Source organism: Lissotriton vulgaris, chromosome 10, assembly GCF_964263255.1.
Source record: "Lissotriton vulgaris chromosome 10, aLisVul1.2, whole genome shotgun sequence".
NCBI lineage: Eukaryota > Metazoa > Chordata > Amphibia > Caudata > Salamandridae > Lissotriton > Lissotriton vulgaris.
Genome location: NC_141698.1, coordinates 1,078,228,515 through 1,078,246,837, shown reverse-complemented (window position 1 = coordinate 1,078,246,837; position 18,323 = coordinate 1,078,228,515). Strand labels below are relative to the sequence as shown.

The following is an 18,323-nucleotide window of genomic DNA, read 5'->3' as shown; positions in this document are numbered from 1 at the left end:
CGACAGAACTGTTGAGGGGATAGTATTCCAAATCGTATGACACCTTACTCGACATGTTTTGATAATGCCAAACCAAAGTTAGCATATAACCGCGAGGATTATAATGCACTTAAGAGTATATGGTATGGCAACATCCCGGAACAGCTAAGGGAGTGGTTCCCGACAGCTGCAGACAGGCTCAGCTCATCTTAGAGCACCATTTCACATATATCCAAGCACTCTGCCTCCAGGATTGATGAGGCCTTCCATAGGAGTGGCTGATAGGAACATATGTGTCCAGTTTAGGTTACTTAGGTATAGGGATACTACACCTAAGCAAGAGGTGATAACACCAACTTGCCCCAGCTGAGTGATCAGCCAGTTGTGTCAAATATGGAGGCCAGGCCAGGGGTGGCACAATACATGCTGCAGCCCCCGGTAGGCCTTGGAAACACCTATGCCCTGGGTACCTTGGGTACACTGTTACAGGGGCCAATAAGGTGAACCAGTTCCAATTCGTAATGCACCTAGAGTGCATTGGCAGTAATTTAGAGAGAGAACAGCAGGCTGTGGGTCTGATTAGCAGGCCCACAGCCACATTAAGTCATAAACCAGTGAAGCAAAAAGCAAAAAGTTGGGGTGACCATAGGATAGCAGACCCTACTCTCCTACAGACGTATTCTGTAAAATAGTCACGGATGATTTGTACAGATTAGAGGACAAGTTAGCAACTATAAACATGCAACACAATTTTGACAACTTGACTAAAACTGGTAGAAGTGCATTGCTTAGCCTAAAAAATGATACTTCCCTCATTGTTCGGGAAGCAGATAAGGGAGGGAATATCGTACTGATGAACCGTTCGGACTATGAGCTAGAGGCCTTACGACAACTTAGTGATCAGAGACTAGAGTCAAATCCTTGCCCTGTTGCACAAACGGTGATCAATGCGAGATTATCTCAGTGGAAGGAAATGGGTCTGCTGTTGACACTGAGTTTGGCTTTCTTAAGGTTCTACATTCCAGATTCCCCTGCCTTTATCTCTTGCCAAAGATACACAAAAAAGCTAAATTTCCACCAGTGAAGGACTAGGCTATTCTAAGGCCCAGCGGTGCCAGGGAACAACACCTGAAACCTTCGTGGGTTACCTGTTCCGGCGTACAAATCACAGAGACACGGGACACTTCCTTCGGCGTCAAAGATCAGCGTTTATTTACTGCAGGGATACAGAGATCGCAAGAAGTACAACAAAGTGTAGGTTCTGAGAGTCTGCTTCGAATTGCAAAAGTGTATCGCTCCTTTTATACATATTTTCGTCATTGCACAACATAGCGAACAAAAGGTTACAACTCAGTTCCCACAGTAAACTTCAAAAGGGTTGCATTCATGTTTTCAGAAGCCCGGAACATAATTACAGTAGCATTGCCGGTTCCCAACTGTAAAAGCACGTTATCTCAACATTAGGCACATTCCATTCAAGCTGTAAACGAGTTAAGAGAAGGGACAGAAACAGGTGCAAGGAAGACAAAGACAGACAACAGATTGAAAAGAGTGTAGGGGCAATATCGGAAGCGTGATCGCAGGATCAAAGGATTTGAGCCTAACGCATGCACGGCTGAAACAATGGCACGGCAAGATGAGCCTCGAGCGGAGCCATCTGCTTTTGCCGTGTCATCCCCCTAGTCATAAAGACACACTCAAAGGGATATGCATCTTCCGCAAGAGCTTGGGAAACCCAGGGTCATGAGGCGGACATTGTCCGTTCGCCGGCTACGTGGGGGCAAGAAACAAAATGGATGCCGTATCTAAAATGGAACCCGTGGGTTCAGATGAAGAAACCCACGATTAAGACGAATGCTGCAGAGTAGAGTAGCGAAAACGCGTACACCCACTAAACTCGTCATTTGCGGTTCATAGATACCGAACTCGTCCATATTCGCACAGGCCCAAAACGTCATTACGATTCTCACGGAACCTCAGACGCTCCTTTTGCCCTCATGTAGGCAAGCACTAGTCGATATCGGAATCGATTTCGATTTTCATCAGATCGTTCAGTTGTTGCTGGAACATCATTCTATCCATCAATGTCTCTTTGGTAACAGATGGCCGTCTTATACACGTTGTAGCACAGAGGCCACATAAGGCTGGACCACACTGTACACAAAGACAACACGTGAACAGAAACGTCTCAACAACCCCTACAATCATCAGAATTTTCCAACCCCAAGTCGATATCAGACCCCAAAACCATCCTAGAAGCGTCCAATTACCTTCGTCCACGTGTATGGACTCGGAGATTTTATGCAACTTCCAGATGGCTTGATAAACAGTTGGAGCGTTATCAGGAATGAAAATACAGCAGCTCGAATGGATCACCTTGCACATACCACCTCTATCTGCGAGTACAACGTCTAGAACCATACGGTTCTGCAACGTCATAAGTCTATCCGCCTGAAGCTCCGCTGTCAAATTACCAAGAGCACTTGCAGTTATGTTAGCAGTCGATTCCACCACACGAGTCAACTGTCTCAGGTTCCTACTATTAACCATAGGTCCCCAAAACGGCAGGAAACCCCTGAAGAAGTCTCCTGCTTCTTGACCGGCAGTGTCCTCTTCGCTAATAACGCCTCTCACAATTTTAGTCTTGTGATAGTCTGAGGCAACTGTAAAAGTCGGTGGCAAAAGATTCGCAATATAACAGGTGCCTGAGAAGTCACAGGGCAACCATGTATATGCGCGATCATAACATACAAAATAGGTACCCTTGGCAGTCAGGAAAACAGGGGAAGAGAGCATTGGTAAAACATACGTTTCTGTACAAGCACTCTTCCCAAGCTGAGCTCTCGGATTTCGACCAAGACCTTGCAGGCAGAAACGACCAAGGTGGGGTACAATCCAAATCGGAGACGAGCTCTTAAGCTGTCTATCACCCACTGACATACTATACTCAGCCTCACTCAGATCCTTGTACGCTTGCACCTCTTCCTCTGGAATAAGCGATGCATCAAAAATATCTCTATCTAAGTCGGCAATCGCTATCGCCAAAGACTTGTGGTACGGGCCGGGACCAAGGTCTGCAGAGCGTGGCTCTCGACGGGGGTAGGAATCTAGTGCACTACGGAACATAGTTTGGAATGCCCGAGCTGACCCTTGGGTGCTGTAAGGAAGAACCAAATACGGAATACCCTTATCCATGGTATGTGGCATTAACCCACACACCCAACAGTTGGTAGTATTCATCACCAATTGATGTTGATGAAGAAGTTGGACAAAGGAGTTGTTCATGAATTCCGCACGTCTAACCTGTTCATGTTGGGGCAGAGGATGAAAGGAATGTGGAGAAATAGTGGGAACAGAATTCAGATCATGAGAAGGAGAGGTAGGCGAAGTGGAAGGTAATAACGACTGAACCCCAAGATACACTCCACCCACCGATAGCATAGAAACAGTTAAGAACAGCATGAAAACCTGAAACAAAAAGCATTTTGTTCGCAAAACCTTATGCAGTTTGGATCTTTGCGCCGACATCCTCTCTACTTCTGACAGCTTAGAGAACTCCATCCTCTAAAAACCGTCCGTAACGTTCTTGAAGCACTTCGTCCTGAGTAGCAATTATCAATTCCCAGGAGTTCCCAGGAATAGACAAAAGTAACCGACCTAGTGTCAGGAACCTGCTAAACAGAAGGAAGTACCCGCACGGCCCTACGGTCAACCTGGATGATAGGTTCTAATCAAATAAACATTCAATTTAATATAAATCTCCTAGCTGCACTGAAGAGGAACACACGTGATGTATATAACAAGAATTAAAAACTCAAAATCAATGAAAAAATGCAAATATTCGCAATGTTCGTAGCAACAGTGAGGGGGTAATGTAAAATTGAAAAAACAAAAAGGAATTTTTTATTAGTCCTTGTCACGCGATCGAAGAAAATATCGACTTTTTCCAGGCCGAGTTTGCTCTTCAAACAACGGTTCAGATGGCAAAACAGTGTTCGATCGTTCAGGTGACAGTTCAGAACTCGAATCCTCCAATGCTGAAGACGTAGGTACAGTTCCAGATGATTCAACAGGTGTATCTGACTGAACTGAATCGTTCTCTACAGGTTGAGCATCACTGAATGGCACGTAACGTGGAAGGGCCTCAGTCTCCGTTGGGGCAACTCCTGCTTTCACCCAATTATCTGCTGGCAAAGGAAGTGGAACCTTCTTTGTATGGCTGGCATGCACCCAGTGCTTCCGGCCTTCCAACCGAACTGCAGTCCTTGTTGCCAGCAGAACTTGAAAGGGTCCCACAAATCTTGGCTCAAGATTACGCTTTCTCCCAAAATTACGGGTAACGACCCAGTCACCAGGTTGGAGCCGATGTCCAGGACCTTCTGTTTGTGCCGGTAGAGCTTCAAAAACCTGTTGATGAATCAAACTCAATTTAGCAGTCAGATCATAAAGATAGTCAATCAACATTGGATATTCGAGACTGTCAAATGCCTTAGGCCTCGGGACTCCCCAAATGTTCGCAGGACGGCCGAACACAATCTCATATGGGCTAAGCCCTACTCGAGAGTGCACAGTCGCCCTGGTCGATAAAAGAGCTAGAGGCAGTGCATCAGGCCAAGACAAACCAGTCGTGGCTTGAATTTTGGCAAGTTTCAGTTTCAGAGTACCATTGTACCCTTCCACTAAACCCGCCGATTGAGGATGATTAGCGCTATGGAATTTTTGACGTATTCCAAGGCCCTTACACACACTCTTCATCACAATTCCCACAAACTCACTTCCGTTATCTGACCATACAATCCGTGGCATTCCGTACCGAGGAAAGTATTCCTTCAGTAGGACTTTCGCTGTGGACAGGGCAGTATTATCCTTAAGAGGGTAAGCCTCGATCCATCTGGAGAACGCACAAACCACAACCAAGACATATTTCAGGTTATTGCATCTCTCCATATGGATGAAGTCCAACTGGATAACTTCAAAGGGACATGTAGGAGGAGCAAAATGACCAGGTGGAGTGGGGGTGCCCTTGCCAGGATTATACATCAAACATACCATACAGTTCTTAACCACTCTCTCAGCACATTTAGCAATCCCATCATTCTTCCATTCAGAAGACAACAACTTACATATACCTTTCGCGCTAATATGTGACATGCCGTGAGCCATAGTAACAACGGCAAGCACATACGCATCCGGTAACATCCATCTCCGATATTCTGACAAATCAACCCTGTAGGAGAGTAGGGTCTGCAATCCTATGATCACCCAGATTTTTTGCTTTTGTTTCACTGGTTTACGACTTTCTCTGGCTGTGGGCCTGCTAATCAGACCCACAGCCTGGCTGTTCTCTTTCTAAATTACGATATGTACCCTAGGTGCATTTACCAATTGGTACTGGGCCACCTTGTCAGACCCTGTAACTCAGGGCATAGGTGTACTCAGGGCCGCCAGGGGCTGCAGCATGTATTATGCCACCCCTGGCTGGCCTCCTAAATTTGACACAACTGGCTGCATGACAGCTGGGGCGAAGTCGTGTAATCACACTTTGCTGTAGATATAGTAGCCCTATATCTAACCATACAATGGACACTCGAGTTCCTATCAGTCACTCCTATGGCAGGCCTTGACAATCCTGAAGGCAGAGTGCATGGGCTCGCGTGAACTAGGCTCTGGCCCGAGCCGAGCCCGGTTGCAGCTTGCGGAATCAAGACCCAATGGCTGTTCCATGATAACGCGTACCACATCGGTAACTTCGGTGTCGCGTTATCAAGGCATGTCGAGTAAGGTGTCATACGAATCGGGATGCTGCCCTCTCACCAACTCTGGCGACGAGATTAGCATTCCGCCCTTCTAGAGGGACACGACATGTACGTAACTGTGAACCCCGGTTAAAGTTAACTAAAGCCTCAGCTCCACAAAATGGATGCTGCCACCACAGACACGAGTCTGACCTCCTGCTGCTGGGAGTCCTTCCAGCGAGGAGAGCTTGGACAAAGGGTTTCCTGTCGAGGGCGGTGTTCGCACCGTCCCAGACAGGGTTTGTGTATTCTGGGTAGGTAGGGCTTTTGCGAGAAGGTGACTGCGGAGTGGCACCCCGGTGCTCACTACGCATCTGCCGGTTAGAACCAGTTCCAGGGGCACCAGCCCTGGCCTGGGAAAAGTCCGGCAGGGGAGAGGGGTGTAACTACCCCCCTTCCTGGTCCCACCCTTAGGGCAGGACCTAGTCATGTACCCACCCCTTTCTTTAGAATAAAGGCCGGAGCGGGGACCCTTCCAAATTAGATCATCTTTTTTTTTTTTTTTTTTTAAACCTTTATTTATGAAATGCACGATACACAGCGTCTGCCTACAACCCCGCAGGGCCGGCCGCTATGACATACAAGAGAAGGATAAAAAGGAAGCCATTCGGACAGAACGCTGTTAAAGCCATCTCTAAGCAAGGAGTATCATGTGGAGTCGCGAGCGATAGTATGAGGATAGAAAAAGGTTTAATTTTATGATTTTGTCGAGTACAAATTATAACACTACAAGGAGAGTAGAGGCTACTAAATGACCAGGATAGCTATCATCATTCGAAGAACACTGAACCCCGACCCCAAAGAGGTGAAGAAACATAGAAGAAGAAGAAGAAGAGAAAAAGAGAAAGAGGGCCATAGAAACAAAGAAAGAACATAAAACACAACCCATCCCCCCACCCTGCATACCAGCGGAAGGCCACGGCCCACCCCCCCCCAGTAGGCATGCCTGTCGCCCCAAGAGAACCCCCAAGTGGGAAAGAGAATAGAGAGAGTGAGAAAGAACATCCCACTCCCCAACTCCCAGAAGAGGAGGGAGGAGCCAAATTCAACATATTCCCGGTCCCCCCCGGCCCTATAAGCATCCCCTCCCCGAAAGTATCAAATGCAAAACAATGGTGGCAAGCGAAACTGCTGGTGGGGAAATCAAATCCAAATCTAAGAGTAAATCAAACAAAAGGCAGTCTCATGCTCAAACAGTGGTAGTCCCAACTCAACCATATCATACACCGATAACCAGGAAGAGCAATTTAGCCCTGGCCTGATCCCGGGTACGTCCCCGAATGGAGTTCCTGGAGATAGCTCGCCCCCCTGAAAACAAGAAACAACATGGCAGCATATACTAGAAAGTCAGAGGAGGGCCTAACATTATTCTTCCCGGACACACCCGCCGTGTAGTCTCTCCCCACTCCGTAAGATAGTAAAACAATAGCAGTCTTAATTACGATAGAAACGGGGTGGGGCATTGCGGTGCTCACAATCCAAAGCGTAGCCGAAAATGTTCCAGTCCGAGTCCCATTAGCTCGTCAGTCCCGATATACAAACAGAGGTCTTCAGCCCTGGCCAGAGCGCAACAGTCCCCCTGAGCACATCAACAGAGGAAAGCCTAATCCGTACAGAGTCGGGATATAAAATGGCCACTGTCGATGAGGAAACAGGAGATGAGGACAAAATGGAGGTCCCCAGGCGGCAGCCGCACAAAAGGCAGACAGTAGAAGCACCCCCACATACAGTGACGGACATACCTTCCATTGCTGGGAAAAAGGCACTTGAGAAGCAGCAAGCTCAGGGGGATACAGTTTCCGAGTAAATGGAGGTTGGGGAAACAGTAACTTCTCCATAAGCAAGGTCTCAGACTCCAGTGGTATGTGCAACAATGTATCCCCGGTACCAATGCCGGATTGCCATTCACGGGAGTCGCGATGTAGGCTGGCATTCCGCACCTCCACGTCAATTCTCGGTCCCACGACTTCCCCCTCCGTGCACGTAAAAGCTGAGTCAGTACATCGCTGAGAGGCGGCCGGTCGGACCCACTCCGTCCGCCATGTCATGGTGCCTCCCGTAATGTTAGCTAGTGCTCGCAATTCCGCCCTGAGGTCAATTAATGCCATGAGAACATCACGGCCGGTCGGCTCCGTCTGTAAATTATTCCGCTCCGCAACGCGTGTCCATGGACGCTGCACCGCGGTCCTTTTAATGTCTGGATGGGGGTCGCTGGCGCGATGCGAACGGAGAGACTCCGCGGCAGGGAGGGCAGCCGCCATTTTCGGTGCCTGGTGGGGCGCAGTATTGAAGGGGGAGAAAGACAGTCTCAGTGAGTTTGGGATCAGGCGAAGGTGCCTCTCGATTCCGGAGCGTTGCGAGAGGAGAATCACTGCCGCCGCGGTGCAAGTCTGGGCAGTCCTGGGGCGATCCACTTACTTCGGACGGTGCGGGTCAGCCCAGCCAGGGAGACAATAACAACAATGGAGGGCTGCACCCTCTTGCACCGATCACGCGGGCTGTGGCGCAGGTGATGCAAGGCGGATCCGTCCGACTCATCAAGCGGCGTTGTTTCCAAACAGTGGATCCCCGCTTCCAGGACTCAGCGAAAGCCTGCCGGTCTGAAGGTCCACGGCGGCCAGGAGCAGCACTGGTCTCAGCGTCCGAGCATGGAGACCCCGCCAGACGCGACGATATCTTCGGGAATCCAGCAGGTAGGGACCTCGACGGAGCTCCGGGAATATCAGTACAGTAGCAGCTTTGGTCCGCTGCGGTGCAAGGCCGGATTGGAGATCAGGATATAAGTACAAAATATACCGGCTTGCGGAGCCGAGAATCGAGCGTCCGTTCAGGTCGCCATCTTGGGTCCTCCCCCAGATCATCTTTGAATCAAGAACTACTTTCTACGAAAGGACACTCAAGACTCTTCTCAAGATTTCTCCCTTGTGACTAAGGAGTAGTCACCCTGCATCAGCGGGCACCATCTAAGAACTCTGCGGTTTGCTGTAAGTCCTTCCTCAAGGAATCCGACGGCCCAGCTCGACGAGAACCGGCTTCCCTGGCACCTCTGACCTCTACCCACGTCATCAGCTCAGCTGTGATCTGTGGGTGCGACGAGACCTCGAGGGACCGGCCATCATCAGAACCTGCACGCTCTTAACCAGCACGACCATCGAAGCGATTCCCTGGTGAGTGCTCTGGGGTCCGAGAAGCCCCGACCCTGAGCCGCTCCAGCACCGAAGTGCAGTCTCCCAGCATCTCCACGATCTGCGTGGGGCCCTTCTGCTCGCTGCTCAGCACGTTGTCTGGTCACTAGCCGCTGGCTTGTGCCCTTCTGCGACGACATCCGACAATCAACACTGCTGGTCTGGTTGCTCCAGACTGGCCCTTGCTTCCATCTTTGCGAGAAGCACCCCGGACCCTCCTGGTCCACTCAAGACGCCATCTTAGGCCCACCACGTGGCCCTGAGATCTGCCAAGGCTTGTTGCCCCATCCTGGGCCCAGCGACGCCGACAGCATCATCCTTCGTGGGACAGCTCGCACCTCCGCCGTGGTCGCCGACAACGCCTCCTGGCCCGTGAGACTGCAGAGCCTAGCGTCGCCCACTCACCTAGTCGAGGTGACGGCCATCCGGTGCCTTCCTGGTACCATCTGACTACTGGCTAGTAGTACGAACTTGGTCCCCTCTGCTTTCAGGTATCATCAATCTTTGATCCAGGCTTGGATCTCTACGAACTATTCATCACTGGTCGCCGGCCAGCAACTCCTTTTCTTCCGGCTCCTGGCTCGTCAGCGAAGACCCCGACGCCTGTAAGACTTGTGCAGCCGCAGCCCTCGTGGCTAGGTAACTCGGCATTTCGGTGCCTGCATAGCCTCTTTACTCTAGGGTCCCGAGTCCCTCGCTTCCGACTTGCCTTATCGGGTCCGCCCGAGACCTTAAACTTTCCGTGTCCTCGGACACTTGTTTTAATTGTGCACTTGAAGTATTTTCCTAAGAGATTTGGTTTGTGCTTAGTACCCTGTCCTCATAAAGAGTCCAGGGCTGTTGTGAATCTTAATAAATATCCTGTTTATTTTCATAACACTTGTGTGGTGTCCTTTCACTTGGTGTTCAAGGGGTATGTGATGGTATAACAGCTGGCTTAACACGCCCTCTCGAGTCTTTAGCCTTAGACTGCTCGTATCCACGCTACTAGGATAGCTGGTCTATAGGTTGACTTACAACCAAACACCATAAGGGTCGTTGGAACGATACATAGCGGTCGCTAGAATAGCGAACGTTGCATATCGGGCCAACTTCTCACATTGGTGAGCAGCGGTTGGGATTTGAGCTTGCTGTTGTTTTACCACACGTATCCTAAGAATATCTTGTTGAAAGATCGCATAAGTACTGTTAGTACATATAACTAAAGCTTAGAATACTCTGAGTTCTACTGAACCAGCTGTTGCAGCTCCTCAAGGCTTAGCACACCTTGGCTGCAACTCCTAGCAAGGGAACAGTAGGTAAACACGTAGTGTAGGTAGGTGCATCACTTACACCACACTAGAAACAGTATGTCGGACAAAGGAGGAAACTCTGAGTCTCCCCTTGTGTCAGTTGACCCTCCACAGGTCATCCCTTCAAGATATACTGTGCTGAGCTTCAAGGAGTTAAGACAGGTGTGTCACTCCCGGAAGATCAAGCAGGGGTCTAACCCCACCACGTCCTTTCTGATTGGTCTCTTGGAGACTTATGATGCCAGAAAAGCTGAGACCCGTCTTAGCTCTTCTAATCCAGAAGGAGACATGCCTCCCCTCGAGGGAACCAGAGACGATCCTGACCTCATCCACCTCGCAACTGAGAACGAAGATGTGGAGGATGATGAGGATGAGGATCCCTCTGGGGATGAGGCAGATGAGGGACAGGTAGAAGTCGTTAGACTAAGCAGGTCCAACTTAAGCAAACATGACAGTGGTACTGGGGGACTCCTGGGGCCACTATCAGGTCAGCTTAACATTGGGAATGGACGAGCTAGATCTCTGTCAAGAGGCTCTGGCAGATCCCTTCAAACCAATGGCTCTCACAACTCTTCGCAAAGAGGGATGACGTCCTCTCAGCGGAGAGTGTACGAAGCTAAGGAAAGGGCAGCTAATCTGAGGATCGAAAGGGAAGAACTTGCCCTGGCCAAAGAAAGGCTTGCCTTTGCGAGAGAGCAACAGTTAAGTGGGGTAGTCCCCACTGGTGGCAGCAATGTACCTAGCAATAGGGAAAAGAGTTTCGATACGAAACACCTTGGTAAGATAGTGCCCCCCTTTAAACAAGGGGACGACATCCACAAATGGATTACTGCTTTGGAGAGGGCCTGCACGGTGCAAGGTGTTCCCCAGAGTCAGTGGGCAGCTATCTTGTGGCTCTCCTTTGAAGGTAAAGGAAGAGACAAGCTCCTCACCACAAGGGTGGAGGATGCGAACGATTACCAAGTCTTGAAAAATACACTCGTTGAAGGGTTCGGCCTAACCACTGAGCAGTACAGGGTGCTGTTCAGGGATACCCAGAAAACGCAGTCTCAAGATTGGTCTGATTTTGTCGATTGTGCCACTAAGGCTTTTGAGGGCTGGTTGCTGGGCAGTAAGGTTACTGATTACAAAGGATTGTATAATTTGATGATGAGAGAACAAATTTTAAACAATTGTCAGAACCAGTTGTTGCATCAGCATCTTGTCGACTCGGATCTGACCTCTCCCCAAGAATTGGGAAAGAAGGCAGACAGATGGGCTCGTACGAGAGTTAAACAGAACCAGGGCCAGAATCAAGGTGGTCAGAAGAAAGCAGACCAGAAGGGTAAAGATTCTAAGGGGGAACAAAATGACCAGAAGTCTTCGACAGGTCCCCAACAACCCAAAGAGGGTGGGGGTCAGGCTCCCCAAAAGAAGAAAGAAGGCCAATCCAAAAGATGGTGCCAGTACTGTAAAAGTAAATCTCACTGGTTTAGTGAGTGCACCAAGAAAGGAGGAGGGCAGACTCCTGCCACTGCAGCCCCTAAGGCACCTGTGCCCCCTAGTACAGTCAGCAGTGGTAGTGCGCCTCCCAAGGGTTTAGTAGGGTTAACCCTGGGTTCTGAGGGGCGTGACAACTTAGTTGGCACACTCACTCAGGCTGTCCTTGTCAGTACAGGGGACGCGGACGTGTCCCCTGACATAAGTCCCAATACCTTGGGCAAATACAGACAGACGCCTTTCATAAATGGAAAGATGGCTCAGGCCTATAGGGACACTTGTGCCAGCGTCACCATGGTGACGCCTAACTTTGTGGACCCTGGACAGATCATGCCAGGTACAGAATTCCTGGTGACCAATGCAAGCAATGTCACTACCAATCACAGTATGGCAATTGTAGCTTTCTCCTGGGGAGGGGTAACTGGCCAAAAGAAGGTTGTAGTTAGTCCAGACCTCCCAGTGGATTGTTTGTTGGGCAATGATTTGGAGTCATCACAATGGTCAGAAGTGGAGCACCGGACTCACATGGAAATGTTAGGTTTGCCAGCACATGTGTTCGCTGTGACCAGGTCACAGGTCAGGAAATGCCCCACTGAACAGGTGCTGGATCCTGGAACAACGGACCAGACACCTCCCAAGAAAAAGAGCAGTAGGGTTAAGGCTGCGCCTTCCCCCTTGCCCCAGGTCGTGGATCAAGTCTCAGAGGAGGCTGACCTACAGGAATTGAGGGAAACTGAGCCTAGGGAGTTCGAACTTGATCAAGTTGAATTCTTGGGTTCAGGGGGACCCTCAAGGGAAGACCTGGGGAAGGACCAGTTAGACTGCCCTTCTCTTGAACCCCTCAGACAGCAGGCTGCTGCTGAGGCTGCTGGGAACGCCACAGGTACCCACAAGGTATACTGGGAAGATGGACTCCTGTACACTGAGTCAAGAGACCCCAAGCCTGGCATGACCAGGAGGCTGGTTGTACCCTTGTCTCAGCGTGGTTTCCTACTTACCTTGGCCCACGAGATTCCCTTAGCAGGTCACTTAGGCCAGACGAAAACGTGGGACAGGCTTGTCTCACACTTTCACTGGCCTCATATGAACAAAGATACCAAGGAGTTTTGCCGCTCCTGTGTCACTTGCCAAGCCAGTGGTAAGTCAGGTGGCACGACAAAGGCCCCCCTTATACCAATGCCTGTGGTGGGGGTGCCCTTTGAACGGGTGGGGATCGACATCGTCGGTCCCATGGAACCACCAACAGCATCAGGGCACAAGTTTATACTGGTGGTAGTGGATCATGCCACCAGGTATCCTGAAGCTATTCCCCTTAGGACCACTACAGCACCTGTTGTGGCAAGAGCCCTAGTTGGAGTATTCTCCAGAGTGGGCTTCCCTAAGGAGGTCGTCTCCGACAGAGGTGCAAACTTTATGTCGAGCTACTTAACTGCTATGTGGAAGGAATGTGGTGTCAACTACAAGTTCACTACACCCTATCATCCACAATGCAATGGGCTTGTTGAGAGATTCAACAGGACCCTTAAAGGGATGATTCATGGACTACCTGAAAAGCTTCGGCGTAGATGGGACGTCCTGATCCCCTGCCTCTTGTTCGCCTACAGAGAAGTCCCACAGAAGGGGGTTGGCTACAGCCCTTTTGAACTTTTGTACGGGCATCCTGTAAGAGGACCCCTGTGTTTGGTGAAGGAAGGATGGGAGAGACCTCTCAAAAAGCCTGCAGCCAACATAGTGGACTATGTGCTTGGCCTCCGCTCGCGGATGGCTGAATACATGGAGAAGGCATCTGAAAACCTTAAGGCCAGCCAAGAACTCCAGAAAGCTTGGCATGACCAAAAGGCTGTCTTGACTGTTTACCAGCCCGGACAGAAGGTGTGGGTGTTGGAGCCGGTGGCCCCAGCAGCACTCAAGGACAAATGGTCCGGGCCCTACACCATCCTGGAGAAAAAGGGAGAGGTCACCTACCTGGTCGACCTGGGAACTCCCCGGAGCCCCCACAGGGTGCTTCATGTCAACAGGCTCAAGGCATATGTCGACAGGAAGGACATGAGTTTGCTCATGGCCCTAGATGAGGGACAGGAAGAAGAGAGTGACCCTCTCCCCGACCTGCTCACTCAGAATCCTGACGATGGATCGGTAGATGGTGTTGTCTTTTGTGGCAGCCTCTCCGAACATCAACAGAGCGACTGTAAACAGGTTCTTCAGTCGTTCAGACATATGTTTTCTCTAACACCCAGTCAGACCAATTGGTGCACCCATGAGGTTGACACTGGTGACAGCTTGCCCGTTAAGAGTAAAATCTACCGGCAGCCTGATCACGTTAGAGACTGCATCAAGAGTGAAGTGCAGAAAATGTTGGAGCTGGGAGTCATTGAACCCTCGGATAGCCCTTGGGCTAGTCCCGTAGTTCTAGTGCCGAAACCTCACACCCAGGGTGGTAAGAGAGAGATGAGGTTTTGCGTAGACTACAGGGGTCTCAATGCAGTCACTAAGACTGACGCCCACCCAATACCAAGGGCAGACGAGCTTATCGATAGATTGGCTTCGGCCAACTACTTAAGTACGTTTGACCTGACAGCTGGGTATTGGCAAATCAGGTTAGCTGAGGACGCCAAGCCTAAAACCGCATTTTCAACCCCTGGTGGGCATTATCAGTTCGTGGTGATGCCCTTTGGTCTGAAAAATGCACCTGCCACCTTCCAAAGGTTGGTGAATCAAGTCCTTACTGGGCTGGATGACTTCTGTGCGGCGTATCTTGACGATATTGCTGTCTTTAGCTCCACCTGGGAGGATCACCTGGTCCACCTGCGGAAAGCGTTAGAGGCTCTGCAAGCAGCAGGCCTCACTATCAAGGCCACCAAGTGCCAGATAGGGCAGACACAGGTTGTATACCTGGGCCACCTTGTAGGTGGAGGCCAGGTTCAGCCACTGGAGAGCAAGATACAGTCAATCAGGGACTGGGCTCCTCCAACCACCCAGACTCAGGTCCGAGCTTTCTTGGGCCTGACTGGTTACTATAGGAAGTTTGTCAGGAACTATGGTTCAATTGTGACACCATTAAATGAACTGACAAGTAAGAAAATGCCAAAAAAGGTTCAGTGGACAGCGAGCTGTCAAAAAGCATTCGATGACCTAAAGCAGGCCATGTGCACGGCGCCTATCCTCAAGAGTCCGGACTACTCCAAACCATTCATTGTCCAAACAGATGCTTCTGAGTTGGGTGTGGGAGCTGTTCTTTCTCAACTGAATTTTGATGGTCAAGACCAGCCCATTGCTTTTATAAGCAGAAGGCTGACCTCTAGAGAGAAGAATTGGTCAGCTATTGAGAGGGAGGCCTTTGCTGTGGTCTGGGCCCTGAAGAAGCTGAGGCCATACTTGTTTGGCACTCACTTCAAGATTCAGACCGACCATAAGCCCCTCTTGTGGCTAAATCAGATGAAGGGTGAAAACCCCAAACTGCTTAGGTGGTCCATTTCCCTACAGGGGATGGACTTTACAGTGGAACATAGACCTGGTACTGATCATGGCAATGCCGATGGGCTCTCCATATATTTCCACTTAGAACAAGAAGACTCACCTGGTCAAGGTTAGCTTATTGTTCCGACGTTTGGGGGGGGTCATGTAGGAGAGTAGGGTCTGCAATCCTATGATCACCCAGATTTTTTGCTTTTGTTTCACTGGTTTACGACTTTCTCTGGCTGTGGGCCTGCTAATCAGACCCACAGCCTGGCTGTTCTCTTTCTAAATTACGATATGTACCCTAGGTGCATTTACCAATTGGTACTGGGCCACCTTGTCAGACCCTGTAACTCAGGGCATAGGTGTACTCAGGGCTGCCAGGGGCTGCAGCATGTATTATGCCACCCCTGGCTGGCCTCCTAAATTTGACACAACTGGCTGCATGACAGCTGGGGCGAAGTCGTGTAATCACACTTTGCTGTAGATATAGTAGCCCTATATCTAACCATACAATGGACACTCGAGTTCCTATCAGTCACTCCTATGGCAGGCCTTGACAATCCTGAAGGCAGAGTGCATGGGCTCGCGTGAACTAGGCTCTGGCCCGAGCCGAGCCCGGTTGCAGCTTGCGGAATCAAGACCCAATGGCTGTTCCATGATAACGCGTACCACATCGGTAACTTCGGTGTCGCGTTATCAAGGCATGTCGAGTAAGGTGTCATACGAATCGGGATGCTGCCCTCTCACCAACTCTGGCGACGAGATTAGCATTCCGCCCTTCTAGAGGGACACGACATGTACGTAACTGTGAACCCCGGTTAAAGTTAACTAAAGCCTCAGCTCCACAAAATGGATGCTGCCACCACAGACACGAGTCTGACCTCCTGCTGCTGGGAGTCCTTCCAGCGAGGAGAGCTTGGACAAAGGGTTTCCTGTCGAGGGCGGTGTTCGCACCGTCCCAGACAGGGTTTGTGTATTCTGGGTAGGTAGGGCTTTTGCGAGAAGGTGACTGCGGAGTGGCACCCCGGTGCTCACTACGCATCTGCCGGTTAGAACCAGTTCCAGGGGCACCAGCCCTGGCCTGGGGAAAGTCCGGCAGGGGAGAGGGGTGTAACTACCCCCCTTCCTGGTCCCACCCTTAGGGCAGGACCTAGTCATGTACCCACCCCTTTCTTTAGAATAAAGGCCGGAGCGGGGACCCTTCCAAATTAGATCATCTTTGAATCAAGAACTACTTTCTACGAAAGGACACTCAAGACTCTTCTCAAGATTTCTCCCTTGTGACTAAGGAGTAGTCACCCTGCATCAGCGGGCACCATCTAAGAACTCTGCGGTTTGCTGTAAGTCCTTCCTCAAGGAATCCGACGGCCCAGCTCGACGAGAACCGGCTTCCCTGGCACCTCTGACCTCTACCCACGTCATCAGCTCAGCTGTGATCTGTGGGTACGACGAGACCTCGAGGGACCGGCCATCATCAGAACCTGCACGCTCTTAACCAGCACGACCATCGAAGCGATTCCCTGGTGAGTGCTCTGGGGTCCGAGAAGCCCCGACCCTGAGCCGCTCCAGCACCGAAGTGCAGTCTCCCAGCATCTCCACGATCTGCGTGGGGCCCTTCTGCTCGCTGCTCAGCACGTTGTCTGGTCACTAGCCGCTGGCTTGTGCCCTTCTGCGACGACATCCGACAATCAACACTGCTGGTCTGGTTGCTCCAGACTGGCCCTTGCTTCCATCTTTGCGAGAAGCACCCCGGACCCTCCTGGTCCACTCAAGACGCCATCTTAGGCCCACCACGTGGCCCTGAGATCTGCCAAGGCTTGTTGCCCCATCCTGGGCCCAGCGACGCCGACAGCATCATCCTTCGTGGGACAGCTCGCACCTCTGCCGTGGTCGCCGACAACGTCTCCTGGCCCGTGAGACTGCAGAGCCTAGCGTCGCCCACTCACCTAGTCGAGGTGACGGCCATCCGGTGCCTTCCTGGTACCATCTGACTACTGGCTAGTAGTACGAACTTGGTCCCCTCTGCTTTCAGGTATCATCAATCTTTGATCCAGGCTTGGATCTCTACGAACTATTCATCACTGGTCGCCGGCCAGCAACTCCTTTTCTTCCGGCTCCTGGCTCGTCAGCGAAGACCCCGACGCCTGTAAGACTTGTGCAGCCGCAGCCCTCGTGGCTAGGTAACTCGGCATTTCGGTGCCTGCATAGCCTCTTTACTCTAGGGTCCCGAGTCCCTCGCTTCCGACTTGCCTTATCGGGTCCGCCCGAGACCTTAAACTTTCCGTGTCCTCGGACACTTGTTTTAATTGTGCACTTGAAGTATTTTCCTAAGAGATTTGGTTTGTGCTTAGTACCCTGTCCTCATAAAGAGTCCAGGGCTGTTGTGAATCTTAATAAATATCCTGTTTATTTTCATAACACTTGTGTGGTGTCCTTTCACTTGGTGTTCAAGGGGTATGTGATGGTATAACAGCTGGCTTAACACGCCCTCTCGAGTCTTTAGCCTTAGACTGCTCGTATCCACGCTACTAGGATAGCTGGTCTATAGGTTGACTTACAACCAAACACCATAAGGGTCGTTGGAACGATACATAGCGGTCGCTAGAATAGCGAACGTTGCATATCGGGCCAACTTCTCACAAACCCAACATCCATTCACATCTAACTTCCCCGTGCTTTCTTTCCACTTAGTCTTTTCAGTTTCGGTGGCCTCATTCTGAATCGCTTTCACGCTTTCAACAGTGTCCTCACACATACCAGTCTCCGTCGGCCACCTCACTGAACTCGTAACATACATTCGAGTTGTCAGATTCTTAGCCGTTTCCTTAGCAATCTTATCCGCAAACGCATTACCACGACCAACATCATCCGTAATCTTTCGATGCGCGCTACATTTAATGATTGCCACCTGCTTAGGCAATGTAAGTGCATCCAAAAGATCGTTCACGAGCTGTCCGTGTTGGATCTTTGTACCATGCGATGTCATAAATCCTCTTTCTCTCCACAATCGGCCAAAGCTATGCGCTACGCCAAATGCATACTGACTGTCAGTAAACACATTCACTCGCTTCCCTTTAGACAAAACACACGCTCTCGTTAACGCAATCAATTCTGCCGCTTGCGCTGAGTTCTGA

The 18,323-nt window shown here is 50.5% G+C and overlaps 2 protein-coding genes across 2 annotated transcripts in view; one reads left to right on the top strand and one right to left on the bottom strand.

Annotated features, from left to right (window-relative positions):
- Positions 1-1,989: 1,989 nt before the first annotated feature.
- Positions 1,990-3,540, bottom strand: LOC147689339 (uncharacterized). The gene has a single exon (XM_086940072.1). It carries the CDS (start codon positions 3,538-3,540, stop codon positions 1,990-1,992), a length of 1,551 nt encoding a protein of 516 aa, XP_086796198.1.
- A 4,746-nt stretch (positions 3,541-8,286) lies between these two features.
- The window catches only part of NR1D2 (nuclear receptor subfamily 1 group D member 2), a 92,153-nt gene continuing 82,116 nt past the window's right edge, over positions 8,287-18,323 (top strand). The window contains exon 1 of the mRNA XM_086939917.1: positions 8,287-8,467. Coding sequence (XP_086796043.1) covers positions 8,287-8,467 — 181 coding nt within the window. The remainder of the gene's footprint in view (positions 8,468-18,323) is intronic.